At 41.6% G+C, this 17,532-nt stretch overlaps 1 protein-coding gene across 6 annotated transcripts in view; it reads left to right on the top strand.

Moving 5' to 3' along the window:
• The window catches only part of zmynd11 (zinc finger, MYND-type containing 11), a 49,973-nt gene that overhangs the window by 16,716 nt on the left and 15,725 nt on the right, over window positions 1–17,532 (top strand). For all 6 annotated transcript variants that reach the window (XM_030074360.1, XM_030074358.1, XM_030074356.1 and 3 more), the window contains 6 exons: window positions 7,168–7,329; window positions 8,315–8,392; window positions 10,329–10,421; window positions 13,040–13,127; window positions 15,447–15,502; window positions 16,836–16,913. In XM_030074360.1, the coding sequence (XP_029930220.1) occupies window positions 7,168–7,329; window positions 8,315–8,392; window positions 10,329–10,421; window positions 13,040–13,127; window positions 15,447–15,502; window positions 16,836–16,913 (555 nt within the window). The remainder of the gene's footprint in view (window positions 1–7,167; window positions 7,330–8,314; window positions 8,393–10,328; window positions 10,422–13,039; window positions 13,128–15,446; window positions 15,503–16,835; window positions 16,914–17,532) is intronic.

Here is a 17,532-nt window from a genome sequence, read left to right as displayed (position 1 = left end):
CACACACACACACACACACACTCTGCGTCCTTGGCTTCCATAGAGCTCCTGCCTTTTGAAGTCAGTCACTTTCCCCTCATCAGACGGTGCAGCAACAGGGAAGTACCTCTCAGTGCTTGACAGAACACAAGAGCCATCTCTGCATTGTCAAGTGTTTGTGTGTGTGAAGAGTCTATTACACTCTAAAAAGTTAAAATCCATTTTAGTACCCCGTGTGGCTTTCCAGAGCATTTTTCCACGTAATTCGTTTAGTTGCGCTCAGGAGGCCTCGTCGCATCTCGTTTGGAGCAAGAACGTGATCTCGCTTTGATCTAGGGTGGCGTGATGGTGTATATATTTATAATTTTGCCCACCGGCTTTGATTTGGCTATACAGTTTATTCCACAAATAACGCTTTTACATGTGCTTTTGGTAATCCAGTTATACACATGGCACAGCAATTATCTAATTTCAGAAATGCCATGAAAATAAGACATCTGGTTTCAGTTACGAGCATCAAGAGAAACCCGGTTAACACAGCTTGATTTCTGCAGGAGAAACCTCCTGGGCCATGGAAACATGTAAGCATGTGCATGGAGATAAAATTGGCACAGTAAAATTAATATACACCTGTAGGGAGAATAAAAACTTTGTCTTTTCTACACGGTCATCAGAGAAAGCTCTTGAAAAGTTTTATGGCACCGTACCACCGATGAAAATCGAATTAAATGAAATACACTTCTTCTTAGTGTCATGTAGTGGTAGGCAATATATCAATATTGTAAATACAGACTCGATATCTTCTGGGATTTTAGATAATGTAATATGGAGATTAGGGTGCATCAAATTAACATGGTGAAATTTTAATTCCAAAATATCAATTTGGCTGGCATTGCATTTTGTTCCTATTCATGTACAAATGACTTTTGCAAAGTTTTGTGGAAATCCATTGAGATTTAGGGGTAGCAGCTAACATGTGAACTTCTGTGAAATGTCAAAAAATGTGCATTTTTTAGTCTATTTGCCAAATGGTTGACCCAGAAAGGTGAACTTTTATACAGAAACATGTTCTATAGGGTAACTCAAGCAAAATTAGTTTGTTTGCCCTTTGGATAACTTTGGGGATTTCTTAGAATTCACCTTTCAAGATTCTTCATTTACGACAGCTTATAGACAAATGAATGGAGGGCAATAGGACATCTTCTCGTGGCCTGTGGACCTGCCTTGTGGGTTGGATCCACACCAACATTTTAGGGTTTCTAGGCTGGCCAATGCTTCACACCTGTATCAAGTTTGTTCAAAATCTGTTTTATAGGTTGTGTAATTCTGGTCCAAACAATGACTGGAGATCAAGGACCGACATGTCAGATCCAAGCCAAAATTTTATGGGTGCTAAGTTGGATGATGCTTCACCTTTTTGTTTATGCTTGTGCAGCAGAGATGGACATCAGACACAAATATAAAGTTTAACTGACTTTACTGTTACACACAAGGGGCAATAGTGAGACACTTAAAAGAACAAACCCTAGTGGAAACTCACACAACCTAATGATAAGAACTGACAAAACGTAAATGCTCAGTCTGTGCCAGAGTCCGCCTCACTGAGCAACATCACCAGGGAGAGAGAGGGAATGGAAATGGAACCTTGAACCTAGCTGGTGCATCCCACCCGAAATGTCTCCAGCTAGTCTGGCTGGGACCAGTTGGTTAGGGTTGCCAACCGTCCCTTGAAATACGGAATCGTCCCGTATTTGGCAACCAAAACACACGTCCCGTATTGAACCAATATGGGACGTACTTTGTCCCTTATTTTTGAGAGTCTGCCCCCTCTCCTGCTGTTTGACCAATGAGCGGAGCTCATTCACACACGTCAGTGAGTGTGCACTCCGTTCATTGGTGAAAGCGCTGTCACTCAGTGTTGCTAAGCTACAAAGTGCCTGCCCATAGCAACAGCAGCAGGTACCCGGGAGCCAAATTGAAAATATTTTAACTTGGGCGCAGCACCCAGTGACAACACCTCGGTGCAGGGAATAATAATTAATAGCGTGCGGCCCAAACCGAGTGCTGTGTGAAAGCCCCTTAAACGAATAATGAATAATTGCAGTGTTACAGTCAGTGCATTATCACTGTTAACATTTTGTGATTGAAGCCTGTTTATTTTGTAATTTTCCAAAGAAGTGTGATATGGCCTCATTTCAGTATTAACCTCTGAGCAAACTAGGACAGACTTTTTTTTCCTTTTCTGCGTGAAAGAACCCTACAGTTGGTGAGGACAGCATCTTAGCTGATCCTGGGGTTTGTTGTGTTGTAGAGTGCCTGAGAATGAAAACATCTCTACCAGAGTGACTAGCTGCACTCAAATAAACCTTTATTTAAAATGTTAATTGAACAGCTACAATGCTACACTCAATAAAGATGAGACATCAATACTCTGAATAGGATATTGCCTACTCTAAAATACTGTTGATGATAAGCTTAATAGCTTAGCTAACATAGCTAGCTAACTGTGGCTAGCAAGTTAACCTTAGATGTAATGAGCACCAAATACCTCTAAATATGACTACATTTTACTCAAAGTATTTCAATATACAAAGAAACAACTGCAGATATGGTAATTACATGTAATAAGTGTATACATACCCAACACAAAAATATAAATATCTCCTCAGTTTTCTTGAGATGCAGTCTTTTTTTTTTTTTTTTTTTTTTTACATCAGAGCTCTATGGTGACCGGTTAGCACTGTTGCCCCTTTATCCACAGAAACACATGTGAGCTGGCACCCCTAAACCTTCATGTATTGGAAAAATATTTTGCATGTGTTGTTAAAACATATATTGGAACACTTTTAGCACCCAGCCATATCAAAATTCAAAAATTTTATTTTCTGATGCACCCTAATGGAGATATGTCATAAAGGGTGCAATAAAGTAAAAGGATAAAATTTGATGAATTTTATAATACAGATTCAATTTTGCGCTCCCGTATCACAGAATGGTGGATGAACCAAAGAACGACTGCAAAAGCAATGACATGCAGAATCGGCGGATGCTAATGCCCCATGCTTGATTACCCTGGAAGGGAAAACAAATTTGTAAACCACTTGCGAAGGGAATGAGCGCTCCCACTTGGCTTTTGTCGAGAAATTACACTTATTGCTTGCAATGTTCCCTCAGAAATTTTCTTCAACACCGCCTTCATTAAGAGTTCATGAGCCCTGATGGTACCTCTTCAAACATCCAAGAGATCCTTTAGGGATCTGTTTATTTGTTTCTGGAGTAGACGCCCTGCGGTGCTCATTGGATCCTGTGCTACATGAGCCCCCGAGGAACCCCTGGTTTTTAGAGTGTGCAGTGTTTCTGGCAGGCACATCAGGGCCCTTGGTGTTGCAGTGAAGCTGGCAGCGTGACTGTCAGAGCTGTCTTCACTGCTTTTGTCCTCATGACTATTTATGGTTGTGTTTGGGCTCGTTTCACCCCGGCACGACCGATGGAGGCACTCCAGCCTGCGTCACTTTAAATCCAGTCGTATCTTCAGACAGAAGGAGGCTGCGGTGCTGCTGTGCGCGACCTTGTTAAGGTCCTCTGTGTAAAGACTTGTCAGGGTTACATAAGGGACTGCGTGAAGAGGTTGAGGGGTTTGTGTTGTTTTCATGAGGGTGGTGATGTGCTTTACGATTTATGTGGATGGGTAAGACTCCCGGCATTTGGCAGTAATCAGCAACCGTCAAAATTCATTTAAATGTTTCCTGGCAAGGATTTTTTTGTTCTGTGCTCAGAACCGCAGGGTTGAGCAAACCCTTGCCCACGAGACTCGCTCAAATACTTAGTTCGATGTTACTGCCCCAAGGTAGCTCGGCTTCAAGGCCTCCGACAGAACGCTTTCAGACCAGATTTGAAAACAGTCAGCTGATCAGCGGTACATTGATTAGTTAAAGCTGCTCATCTCAGCCCGACAAGCCACAGAAAACACAGCAGAAGAAAAGAGTTTTTTTAAAAAGGAGATTATCAAGTGCTACTCCTATAGGCTATATCTCATTGTCACCGCATTGATTAGCTGGATCTGGTGTTTTCCCTCCAGCTGGACCAAAAATGTATGAAGCATAGCAAATGGGGAAGAGAGCGAGACATGGATTGTGAAGTGCCGTTCTGCTCAGCTTACATTTAAGCTGCAGTCAGTCACGACTCTGGTGCTCTCCTCCTGAGTCTGTCCAGACTGTGAGTGGGAGGAGTTGGACTCTCGACAGGTTGATTGAATCGTTGAATTTCTAGTGGTTCGTACTTCCTGTGTCTGTGCCCTTCACAGAAGCTTCATCAGGACTAATGCACCAAGCATGTTTTAAAAATATATATTTATCTATCATGAACTGAGAATGAGCAGACGGCGTCAGAATCCTGCCTGGTGATTTTGAAAGTCGTCGGGATGGCCCTGCCCCGGCTCCGTTGCCAACGCAAACATCCAAGATTCAGTATTAACTTTTACTTACTGCAGAACAAAGGCAGATTGTTATGTCACCGTTTAAACTTTGCAAGAGGCAAGCTAATAATTACCCCCGGAGTTGGCAAACACGTCATCTGTCTTTACACAGAGCACTGTTTGGTCTTAGTTAAGTTGCACAGTGCTGAATCATGGAGGCAGTGTGATAAAACAAAAGTGATTAAAAGGAAAACACAGAAGCAACACAATCTACTCATTAGTTCAAGTGAGATAAACTGCCTGTCCATGGCTGCAGAGGAGCATGGTCCATGTACATAGACATCCTGACATGCCACAATTTGATTTCAAATTCAGATTTCAACATGACTCTTGATTATTACTCATGTTTTTTTTAAAGCTTACTCAGTTTTAATGAGGTTATAAGTAGGGTTTTAATGTATTTTAATCAGAGTAAGGTAACACGTTACCTGATTTCCTTCCATAACCCGGTTACAGTAATCTGTTTTTTGTGCGCATGTAAATGTAGTCGGTAATACGGTTTCACGCACTCACAGCTGGGAGCTACCCAGGAAAGCCACAGTCTTTCCTCTGTCATTCACACCCAGCAGCTCCTTGGGAACAACAGGGGGTTCACTTCCCAGACAGTATTTTTTTTTTTTTTTTTTTTTTTAGGGAGGGGAGAGCGTTTCTCATCCTCTATTCTCACCCGGGCTTTCACAGCTGGAACGGGATTTGAGCCGTTGTCCTTCTCGCACGCTTCTCTAACCTTACGGCTATCCCCGGCCTGTAATGTGGCTAAGGCCTGAATAACTCTAACCAAACAAACTCAAACTCACTTCACTTCCCTCAGTCTTCCCTCTCTTTGTCGAATACCAATAGGCTACACTTGGAATATTTCCATAATCAGATTCAGGAGGAAAGTTCAGAAAATTAAATATTTTGAATTTTTTCCATGGACAGCATGAAAGTTGTATAAAATTTGCATTTAGAGTGGCTAGTCTGGAATTTCAATGAAATAGTGAATATGTGAAGCTGCTGGTGCAATGCACAGGGGAACGACAGAAGTGTGCCTAGATATCACGATCATGCTTATCAGAACTGGAACCATGCATTCAACACTACTGCAATTTTTTTTTTTCCCTATGCGTTATCTGTTCAGAAAAAAAAAAAAAAAAACAGAGTTAAGTGTGCCTACTCTACAGCCACTTTGGCAGGTTACCAACAAGCCTCTTTTCTTTTTATTTATTTAACCAGGTACTTCATGCAGAGGTTGTATCTTTTTCAAGGGAGAACAAACAAAGACAGCAGCATCAAAGTCGCAGACAGGCAACATTCAGAGGAAAAACAAACTGTCATCAACATTGGAAAATTAAGTCCAATTTCGCAATATAAGCACTCAAAAAAAATTAGGATTTGATAAATTGATGCAAAGCTGTCCACATTGTAAATCCACTGAGAAGAAAGACTTAGCAGTTCAGGAATCGCTTCATTTTCAGATCTAAGGAAGCAAAGATCTGATGCAGGAGGCTGGTTGGCTGGTTGGTTGGCAAAAATGAGATTTTTAACATTATTTTTACGTATTTAGTCAATACGTATTTAGTCAATTACGTATTTAGTCAAAATCTTCTCTCACGTTATGGATAGTTTCATATCTTGATAACGACATATATCATGATATAGTGTGTTTTGTTTATATTTGATGGAAAAAAAGTCTATTAAATAAAGACGACTACTTTTTGATAAGTCTGTGAACTAAATACAAATGAAGGCCACTATGTCTTTTCTCCTTTTATTTGCAAATGACATTGAACAGAGCTGAGGTTTGCTTTTGCTTTCAGCACTTTCCATCCATGCAGCTCGCATCCTCGGCTCTCCCTGTACTGCCTCTCATGGTTCCTTTGTAAAATACAGTATAATACAGTACAATGCAGTATACTTTATTGTCCCCGTGGGGGAAATTTGTCTTGGACAAATGCTGCACACATAAATGCCTCCACAGTTGTAGTGAAACAAACTTCATGTAAACAAAATACAGCACCAGCTGAATCGAGTCACAACAATAAATAGTCCATAATCTGCATTGCACATAACACACATTGCAAACATCCAGTGGCGAACACCCTGAAACTGTTGTCCCTTCAGCCGTGAGCAGCATTTTTTAAAAAATGATGCTGGCAGTTTGTCGTGTTGGAGGCTGACGAGGAAGCCGGTCTGCGGCGTATTCTGCTGAGTGAATTTTTTTGGTGTTTGGTGTCAGATTTCTTTTATCTGAACGACAGAAGTACCCTCCCTTTTCGGTATGAGTTCCTCGTCTTGTCCCGGGTGGGCTGCGTCCTGTTCAGTTTTGTAGGGAGTTTTGTTCTGTGTGACGCGCCTCCACGTTTTGTTATTCAAGCCCACGTGGTGCATTCAGGACAACGAGGCGGCAGCAGGGCAGTATTTTCCGACTTGTGATGTAAAATACTACCCTGAGGCGGCTTTTGTGACAAGCGATAGAAACGATAGATGAAAAATCTCTCTTGTCCCACAGTGGATGTCGTCATGTCACACAGTGGATAGAGGTTCAGTGTTGATGGATGATACCTGAGATGTTCAGGTTAGGGGACAGTCTCTCTTAAGCGTTAGGCCCATCCTGCTGCCCAAGCACAATCGAGAGAGTGGTGAATGGAGAAGTTTGTTTCCCTCCCCTGGTGTGGTTGGTGGGCTGGAGGGGGGGTCACCCAACCCTGTGCTCCATTGTGTCTGTCCTGCAGGACTGGGAGACAGAGAGCCACGACTGGTACTGCTTCGAGTGTCACCTACCGGGTGACGTCCTGATGTGCGACAACTGCTTCCGCGTCTACCACCTCAAATGCCTGTCGGAGGAGTACAAGCCCAGAGACGGCGGCTCCCACTGGCAGTGTGTCGTCTGCAGGGTAGGTGCTGGTGGCTGGATGTGTGTGTGTGTGTGTGTGTGTGTGTGTGTGTGTGTGTGTGTGAAGATGGATCAAATATCTCTGAAAAGCTGCATGTATTTTTAGTGTGTTTGCACCAACCGAGGGACTTTTAAGGACACTTTAAGGACGTTTTCAACTCGATTCTGTTCATTTTCATCACGATTGTCCTCCAGCTGTCGCTCGTCAGCGGTGTTAACGTTTCCTCTTGGAACCGTTGGCGTTGCTTGCCGTGAGCTGATATGCATCCCTTTAAGCTGTAACGCCAGCGCCAACATAGAAAGCATTCTCGTTTTTCCAAGACGAGTAACTAAAGAAGAAAAATAAACCACAGTTCAAAACATCAGTGAGATCAAAACGAATTTCCCATCCGTATTTGCTAAATCGTTTCACTCTTAATACCATGAACCTTGTGTTTTTTTTTTTACATTCAACCATACCGCTACCTGACGGAGGATCATCTCACCTCTGGCTGACCCCGACTACACTCAGTTAGCCCGTCTTACGTCTTTCACACTTGCAGCCCTGCACAGAAATCTTCTGGAAATCCTCTGTGTCAAAATGCTGGAAAGTTGTCTGGCAGTTTCCCTCCTTCAGGACCTGGTAAAATTCCTGGAAATCTTCCTTTGGGACCAAAAGTGTCAACAAAACACAAATTTCCAGGCTGCAGCGGTGTTACATAACGGCTTTCATGCACCAAACAAACCAGTGACAAAAGTTTACGGCGCAAAGTCTTCCCAGTTTATCACCAGCATGATTAAAGACGTCATGTTTCTATCACGGGCTGTCACTAATATTACCTGTGTGTGTGTGTGTGTGTGTACGCCTGCATGAGTATTTAGGTTATAAATTCAGATTGTAGTCTTCTCTTCTTTTTTTTTTTTTTTTTAACTGTTTACTTCTCTCTCTCTTTCTTTCTTTCTCCTTCTCTTCCTCTCCTCCACTTTGTTCCTCCCTCCATCTGCAGGGCAGTAAAAAGAAGAACTTGAACAAACAGGAGATGTGTAAATACCTGCGCTTCATTGTTCAACGCATGAAGGAAAGGGTAAGAACACACACACACACACGAGTCTTACATCTCCTTGTTAGGCATTTAACTGGCACTGGTTTATGAGTTAAACACAGACACACACACACGTTTACATTTCCCAGCATTTATCTGATGTTCTTATGTGGATTAAACGCACATGCAAACATAGAAATAGCATTTACATCATAACTCATCTCACATGTAAACATCTCATCGCAAAAAGGCAAATCCTAATCAAGGGGTGGAAAATAAAGCATGCACACCAACAAAGCTCCAGACCCAGTTAAACGGTTTAAACGCCCCATGAAAAGGACTCTTATTTTCTTGATTTGATGTATTTCCTGCTGAAACAGGAAGTTTGGGTGCAGAGAAGGATCAATCACAAACCAACAGGATCTCCGTTTTATTGGTTTTATTGGTTGAAATTTTAATTTACAGCCACTAGTGCAGGATGATGTCGCTATATAAGATGCTCTGTTTTACATGGAAGTAGAGGTCATGTGAGGTTTTTTTTTCATAGGGACGTTAAAATAGTTCATAAATAACTAAATCTAATGAATAGTTTATATGCAGTTTACCAAGCGGGGTCTAGAGCTTTGTCGGTGTGCAGCAAGATTCCTCGACTTGAACATTTTTCGAATTTTCTTCGCTTGACCGGCACCCTAAGAAATGAAGTGGCTGTGCAGGAGACATCTGAATACATAAATACATAAATAAATAAATAAATAAATAAAAACAAGTTCCACTCCAGTAAAAAATGTGGATCTGTTTATTTAAGGAATCTTTCAGATGAGAATTCTTTTCGTTTAAATGTCTTTTTGTTATGGTGTGCACGTCCTTGAGCTTATCAATTTTTTTTTTTCATTTACTAGTTCAGTAACTCTCCTGTGGATTAGTTAGAAAAAATACTGGACTTGTAAAGAAATGGCTCCATGAAGAAAAATTTTTATCTTCAACTTTTCCACCATGTTGTCCTGCTGGCTTCATGTTCAGAAAAAAAAAGAAAGAGAGAGAGAGCTTTCTGTGTCCTCCAAACAAGGCTCTTTCATTAATTAATGGACCATGGCATCAGCTCCGCCCCACGCTGACGGTTGAGGGCGCCTACACACGACACTCTCCGCTGTTCGGTCGGCGTAGGCAGACTTGTTGATGTGTCATCGCCGGGTATAAAAACACCCGGAGACTCTCAGTCGTCACTTCCCTCAGCAGCTTCACCAAACGTGATATGATGTCTAAATTAAACCGCTCTTCGTTTTCGCCCGCGGACCCCCGGAGCCGCGCCCCGGGGCCTCTGGAGCTTCCAGGACCTCGGTTTGGCAAATCTCGGCCTTAATTTTCTCTCCGGCAGAGTTGTTAAATCTGTGATTGTGCGCTCAGCCGGTCTGCGGCCGCCGCTGCTGCTGTGAGGCCACGGCCGGCTGCCTCCGCTCCACCGTCTGGCTTTTATGTCGTTTTAAATCAAGGACCTGTAAAACTGCCCACAACAGCCACCTAAAAAAAAAAAAAAAAAAATCTCCAGCCCCCTCCATCCTCCCATCCCTCCCGCTCTGCTTCTTCATCCATTACATCAACCATCTCCGCTTTATCCCTCCTCCATTCCTTCGCTCCCTCTCTCTCGTCTCAGTCTTACACTCCGGCTCTATAAAAGTGGTGTTAAATCTCATTATTTCTCCTCCTCCTCTGTCTCACCCGCGTCTCCCTTCATTCCTTCCCACCCTTTACCTCTCCCTCTTTCCTCGTCTTGCTTGATAAAAGTGGTGTTAAATCTCATTATTCGCCACCCCTCCCTCCGTGTAGCCTCCATCTCCTCATCCCTCCCTTTATTCCCTCTTCGTCCCATCCCTCTATCCCCCCTCTCCCTCTCTGTAAAAGTGGTATTAAATCATTATTCCTCCCCTCTCTCTCTCTCTCTCTCTCTCTCTCTCTCTCTCTCTCTCTCTCGTCCTCACAGGCGGTGGATCTGAACAAGAAAGGCAAAGACACTAAACATCCCATGTACAGACGGCTGATCCACACTGCGCTGGATGTCTCCAACATCCAGGAGGTAAACATCAAACCCAGTAAAAACAAACAAACAAACAAACTACAAACTTGTGTGTTTCAGTTCATTCCGCTCGCTTGACATTGCGCGTCCTGCAGTGTCTAAAATTGTGACGTCGATGCTGAAACTGTACATCATGCAGCCGTACACGACACAATTATCTTTTTATAATGTAAAAAAAAAAAAAAAAAGAAGATATTTCTGCTGAAGCAAAGTAGCCATTTTTGCCATTAAAAAAAGAGACAGATGGTTGGAAAATTAGTGAAATTAATATACTACTAAATAAGGAATGAAGTCCTTATATGTATATATTAATAAAGTATGTGTTACAACACTAAGCAGAGGGAGAGGATTTATTTTTTTTTATTTTAGACTTTATTTTAACAGGGACAGTACACATTAATTAACATCTGCAACAGCTGTAAATGTGTCAGTGTTAGCCAAAGCTAATTTTCAACTGTAGTCCCTGGGCCGTCATGTTAAATAGGCAAGAGCTAGAAGAAGAGAAGCCAAGTTAAAAAGCACAAAAGCATGCAGATTAGTTAATTAGTTAAAAACAAGGTTAAAAAAAAAAGAAAAATGAAAGGAAAGGCATTAATATTTTCATTTTGACACTGACTGAAGAATTTTTGAATGAAACCCTTGTGATCAAGCAGCACAAAGCAGCTTTTTTCTGCAGAGACAGACCGAGCACTAAGCCTTCTGCAGTTGGTGTATTAAAAAAATGCATGACACTAAAAGTCGATTTCAGTGTCTGATTTGGGTAATCGAGGATTCACCAACCTCTGCACACTCCAAAATCAAATCAAATCAAGTTTTTAGACTCTTAAAGGGTGAATTGCACTTAAACTCAAATGATAAATGTCGTCTAAAAACATGACATGAGCTGTTAAACTTTGTTAAATGTTGTGCACCGGCAGGAAAAAGCCCGGCGGTCCGTGTTGCCTCATGAACGGATGTTTCGGAAACGCTGTGATAAAGGAATGCGGGCTGCCCGGTCCAAGCCGAGCGCTGCGGTCCAGTGAAAACCCCAAAATCTCTTTAAATGTCAGCTTTTTTCGTGAACTAAGACAAACGTCGGTTTGGGCCTGACCACGATGTGTTTCTCAGTTTATCTGCTGGGGTTTGACGGCATTTCCTAAACCTGTTTGTCTCAGAGCAGCGGGAACCACGCACCGCTTCCACTGCAGGTTAAAGTCAGACTGTGCTGTTTGAAATTCTTAAAATAATATAATTGAGAAATGCCACAGCTGCTTTACCCCATCGTAATCAGGAGGGTGTAAAACTTGTCAAGCTTTTTTTTGCTCCCATTTTTGAGCCGGGAGGTTAAAAATGCAGCATTTTAAACAGATCCGCTGTATGAGAGCCACACAGCCACACACTGAGCTGATCAATCAGTGAATATCAATAAAAAGTATTTAAAAGTATTTTGATGTTTGTCTTAAATAGGCTTAGGACATGTTTGCCTTTGCAAGAATATTTGTTGCTTTCATATTGTTATTCCAAATCCGTGAATGAAATATTTTGTCCATGTGAATAAATCTGAATATTTTGTAAATAAGGTTTGCACTTGATAAATGACAGAAATGATTAATTGATCATCAGAATTTTACCTGATTAGTTTTCCATCCATCAGTCAGCTGATCAGCCTCCCGCCAACACGCCCGTCGCCGCTCCGTCACACTCCGCATTGTTGAAGCATTCTTTACTGTAATTATGAGATCCCCCGCCCCAGGGGCTTCTGGGTAATAAGCGGGACTCTGTTGCTGTTACAGTAGCAGATTGCCGCGTACTTACCCAGAATTCCTCTGTCCTCCGGTATCACCCTGTTCTGTGTGTCTTGGTGTTTTCTTCACTGTCAGGTCTGCACACAGGACATGTCAGAGCCTGCGGGGTGTGTGTGTGTGTGTGTGTTTCTGTTCACGTGAGTTAAGAATTTGGGAGGTATTTTGTGTGTGTGTGTGTGTGTGTTTGTGTGTGTGTGTGTGTGTGTGTTTGGGTGTTGTTGGGATGGGATGTGTTTGTGTGTAAGTTAAAAGTCTGTATTTGTTTTGGGGTTATGGGTGTGTTATCTTGAGTCAAGTGTGTGTGTGTGTGTGTGTGTGTGTGTGTGTGTGTGTGTGTGTGTGTGTGTGTGTGTGTGTGTGTGAGTGTGTGTGTGAGTGTGTGTGTGAGTGTGTGTGTGAGTGTGTGTGTGAGTGTGTGTGTGAGTGTGTGTGTGTGAGTGTGTGTGTGAGTGTGTGTGTGTGAGTGAGGTCAGGCAGGACTCTGCTGTGCTGTGGTGCATCACACCCTGCCGCTGCCAAACACACTGGAAAACTGCCCAGACCTCTGTGTGTGTGTGTGTGTGTGGAGCACAGTGCCCTCTCCTGGCCCTCTCACATGTCTGTCACCACACACACACACACACACACACACACCTCTACCCAGCTTGTGAATAGACCTCTTTGTACTTGTTCCTCCCTTTCTCTGTCCAAATTTCTAAATCTCTCTTTCCATATTTCTCTCTCTCTCTCTCTCTCTCTCTCTCCCTCTTGCTCTCACCCTCTTTCTCCCCCCTCCCTCCCTCTCTTTCTCTCTCTCTTCCTCTCTCTCTCTCTCTCTCTCTCTCTCTCTCTCAGAACCTGACTGAAGGAAAGTATAAGAGTTTTGATGAGTTCAAGGCAGACGCCCAGCTGATCGTTCACAACACGGCCATTTTGTTTGGAGGTGGGTTTCTGCACGTCGGCCGTCACTTTTCAACGTTTCTGCCTGAATTTGTTTCCTCTGCTCTCACGTCCGGCGTTTCCCTCGGTTCATAGAAAAATCATGGAATATTATTATTGTGTATTCCAGAAAGGGGACATCGGGGGGATTTGATCTGGAGGGTGTTTGATAGGGTTCAATAAACAGGATTGTGGTGAAATCTGTAAATTTCCAGGGCCTTGAAAAGTGGAAGTGTTAAAACTTCAGCACTGAGTTCACTGTGTTGGTTTTAGGCGCTTTTGATTAATTGGCTATGTTCTTTTTATTTTATTTATCCTTTATTTAGCCAGGAAGGTCCCACTGAGACACAAAATCTCTTCCTGGTCGAGACAGCAGCACAATTAGTCTCAAATGAAAAAAATTAAAAAACAATTTCACATGATAGAGCAGAAACAATACAGAAAAGCAACACAAAGGAGGCAGGCAGGCCGCAGCAGAGACGTCCAAACACGGTCCGCCTCGAGTCGAGGAAATGACATCAAACAGCAGCATGTTTCCTTCACAGCAGTTTGTAAAAGACTTTCAGAAATATTCAAAGAACAAAGTGTCTCGTTTTCCTGCATCGATTTAAAACATGAATTTTTGATTGATCCATGTTTATTGCCCAGCCATAAAGGTAGGTTTAAATGAATGATATTTTAATAATTGATTGTAAAATACTCAGATTGGTTATCATCTGTTTAATTTAGGTTTAATGACACATCATCACCATTTCTGCCTGCCACACACTCTCAATTGCACATTGTGTCGCGATGCCGTGTGTTTCTTTCATGTTTTGAAATGTCGCCTGCCTGTCACGTCCATCATGTCAGTGAGAACCACACTGGATATTAGCCTTAACATTTTTTGTGTTTATATTTGTCCTTAACATCTTCAGTTGTGCATTAAGATCTATTATAAATCAATTAATCAATCAGAGCACAGCTGTTCAGTGGCAGCTCAGGAAAAAAAAGTGATAAGTGATGAAAAAGTCTTTGGAAACCCCAGAAAAAAAGTGTCTGTTTTACCAACGAGCGACTTAACAGGAAAATAGCAGCTTGTGTTTTACAACTCGTGTCACACATTCTTCACATTAGCTGGAGGTGGAAACCACACTCTGTACCTCTTTTTGAAAGACAGATAATGATTCAGGAGGGAATCTCATTTTTAGCTCATAGCTTCAGCTAAAGTCACTGAATTTCACATTAGCGCCAGATTGGGAAAAAGCATTTTTTTCACCCTGATTGGTCCCCAGACTGTTGGACAAACAGCTGGAAAATAAAATGAAAACAAATCACTTGGCTTTACTGTTCAGCTCGCTCCAAGAAGATAACAGTTTTAGATGCAACACCAGCGCAGTCGTACATTTATCACAATGAAAATGTCCAAAACGTCAGCCGTTCTCAAGCTGCGGCTCCTCTGCTGGGTCTGATCCTGGACCGGGACCAGGAGCGAGGCTCCGTCTCTAAACCAAAATTACCACTCACACATCTACAAAGTCCAGGAAACACTGCGTCAAGAAGCTGAGTTACAGTCACACAGAAAATGGTTCAACAAAGAGTCTCAGCTTGTGATTTTGTTTTCTCTTTGTTCTCTCTTTCTGTCGTTGGAGGCGACACGCTCTTTGTTTGGCAATTTCAATTTTGTTATTGCATCCTTTCTTCCTCTGTTTTTAATCATAATTTTCTGTCACTTCATTTCACCATCATGTTTTGCCTCTGCCAGAAACATGAAGTAAGGGGGTTTTCAAACCTTTTTCATGTTTTCCAGACCCACAAATTGACTTTCATCAAACTACAGACCCTCATTTGATGTGATTTTTGTCCTTTGGGACCCTGATATGAAGAAGATATTTTGGTTTGTGTTAACCATTAAATTGTTCAGCTTTCATTTTTGAACTGAAAGACAAAGTGGTGAGATTAAAACAAAAAAAGATCAAGAATGAATACATTATACATTTTTTTTGTACTGTGATAATTCCAAGTGAAATCATTTCTGGTGAAATTAAACTTAAGGAGCCCCACTAAGGACCCCTGGGGGACCCCAAACCCTGTCTTGAAAACCTAACCTAACCTGACCTAAACTAAACCCAGCTGGGTTAAAAAGTTTTTGGACGTGCCTGCTGCTGTTCTGATGTTAACAAAATGTCCAGGAAAAATGATTTTTCAGCATCTTTTTCAGGATTTTTCCTCCCCCAGACTTTCACATTTCCCATTATTCTGATTGGTGGACTGTTTTCTTGTTTGATTTTTATTTTTTTCCCTGCTCCTGATCTCCTCTCTGATTGTTCGTTTTGTGTTTCAGTGCACAGTGACCAGGCTGAGATCGCACGGTTGCTCTACAGTGACACATGCCACGAGGTACAAATGCTTCCTTTTTTATTTTAATCCATTTTTCACTGATTTCCTGATGTAGTAAAAAAAAAAAAAATAATAAAAATACAGCTCTTTTTTCGTATCAGAATAATGAAGAGCGCGGGGTAAAACCTGTTTGTTTTGTTCCCTGTTGTGTCTCCAGTGTAAGATCCAGTGCCTCAGACTTTGTCCTTTGGGAACTTTATCATAAAAAAACATTCTTGCTAAACATCAGGGCTTCACCGGTTTGTGTGCACGGGGAAAATTTAGCTGCTTTATTTTCTTAATTCCTCATGCACTCTCTCAGGAGTTGTTTTTCCTGCTGTGGTGGAGCATCGCTTGCTAAACGAGCACTAAGGAAACATTCAGGACTAAAATATATTATCTCAGTTCTGAGGCTTTATTAAGTAGTAAAATGTCTTCAGTTCTGGTGCTGTGGTTGTGTTTTTAATAATCGTTTTTAATTTTTAGTGGCCATTAATGACATTAGCCTAGAGATAAAGATGTGTGTTTGTGGCTAACAGTGCCATATTTTCAAAAAAGTGCTCATGAATTTTCCTGACAGTTCAATATTCACAACCAGCAACTTACTGCACAAAAAATGTACATTTTTTTTAAATTCAGGTAGCATCAGAAAGGTGTTAACTTTGGCTTTGTGAAACCTTCAGACAGCCAGTGTTATTATTGTTTTGTATTTTTTTAAAATTACTTTTTATTTTTGCTTTTAATTTAGTTAGTTTCCAGAGTGAGTTTGCCCTTTTCAGTGTAGCTTTTATTATTTTAAAAATGTTTAGTTTTAGTTTAATTTTTATTAGTTTCAGTATTCTTTATTTTTTGTTAGATTCCCCATCCCCAGTCTTCCTGGGGTCCACACAAAAACAGCAACAATAAAAAGAAGCAATAGTTAAAATCACAGTGTATCAATAACCCAAAATGACAAAAACAGCCCAAATTTAAAGATCAGTAAATAAGTAAAATAACTCTACATATGAAACAGAAATAGTAAACCTGCAATGGAAAAAAAAATGAAGTTATCAGTAGACATCCCGGTCTTAATAAATATCAGCGCCAACGCCTCCTCATGCTTGTTGTGTTGACTCATTTGACAAACTGACAGACTCAAAATAAAGACATTTTCTGTATATATTTATTTTATTTTAGTTGGTTTTGTTAGCACACAGTATTGTTTCAGTTTTTTCCTAAAGTGTAGTTTTTAATTTTTGCTCCTTTCACACCTAGTTTTAGTTTTTTAGTTAATATCCTTGCTGATGGTGTGTGTGTAGGTGACATGGCTGGTTTAAAGACACGTGTAGATGAAAGCCTTTCCTCTCTCTTGCAGCTGAACGAGTTGTTGTTGTGTAAGAACTGTTTCTACCTGTCCAACGCCCGGCCTGACAACTGGTTCTGTTACCCCTGTGTGAGTACACCCCGACGGCCCCGCCAGGCCACGCCCACGTCTCTTTACTCTTTTTAACAAGCGATACGTCCTAGTCGAGCCAGCGGTGCACCTCCTCCCGCCTTATTACAGCTAATTGTCAGCCGTGTTTTTACTCCTTTTATTTCACGCCAAGACTTTGAAAGACGGGCTCATTTTTTTTTTTTTTTTTTTTTTTTTTTTTTTTCCCCCTGAACCCAAAGCTCATTAAAACTTTGTCTGGCATCAAGTAGGATCGTACAGAACAAAACTTTTAAAATCTGATTGCCCGAGCACGGAGGAACTGCGTCTCCTCGCCGGGCCTCAGCACCGCCCAGCGGGGACAGAAACCGTCACACATCTGATTTTCCAAAACGTAATGATGCCAGAGAAAAGTTTCAGCGAGGTTTGGGTTCTGAAAAACAAACAACAAAGAAAACTGCTTTAATATCTGCAACTCAGGTTCAGTACAAGTGCTGCACAATCAATATATTCATCATTAGTAGCAGTTGTAGTGGATGTACTAATGGTTGTATTACAGAACACAAACATGGACATTTTAAAGGACCATACCAGTGATGTTGAATGTTTGGCCCTTTTACTGCAGATTTCCCATCATATA

Source organism: Myripristis murdjan, chromosome 17, assembly GCF_902150065.1.
Source record: "Myripristis murdjan chromosome 17, fMyrMur1.1, whole genome shotgun sequence".
NCBI classification, from domain to species: domain Eukaryota; kingdom Metazoa; phylum Chordata; class Actinopteri; order Holocentriformes; family Holocentridae; genus Myripristis; species Myripristis murdjan.
The sequence above is the reverse complement of the archived record's forward strand: the minus strand, read 5'-3'. Positions and strand labels throughout refer to the sequence as shown.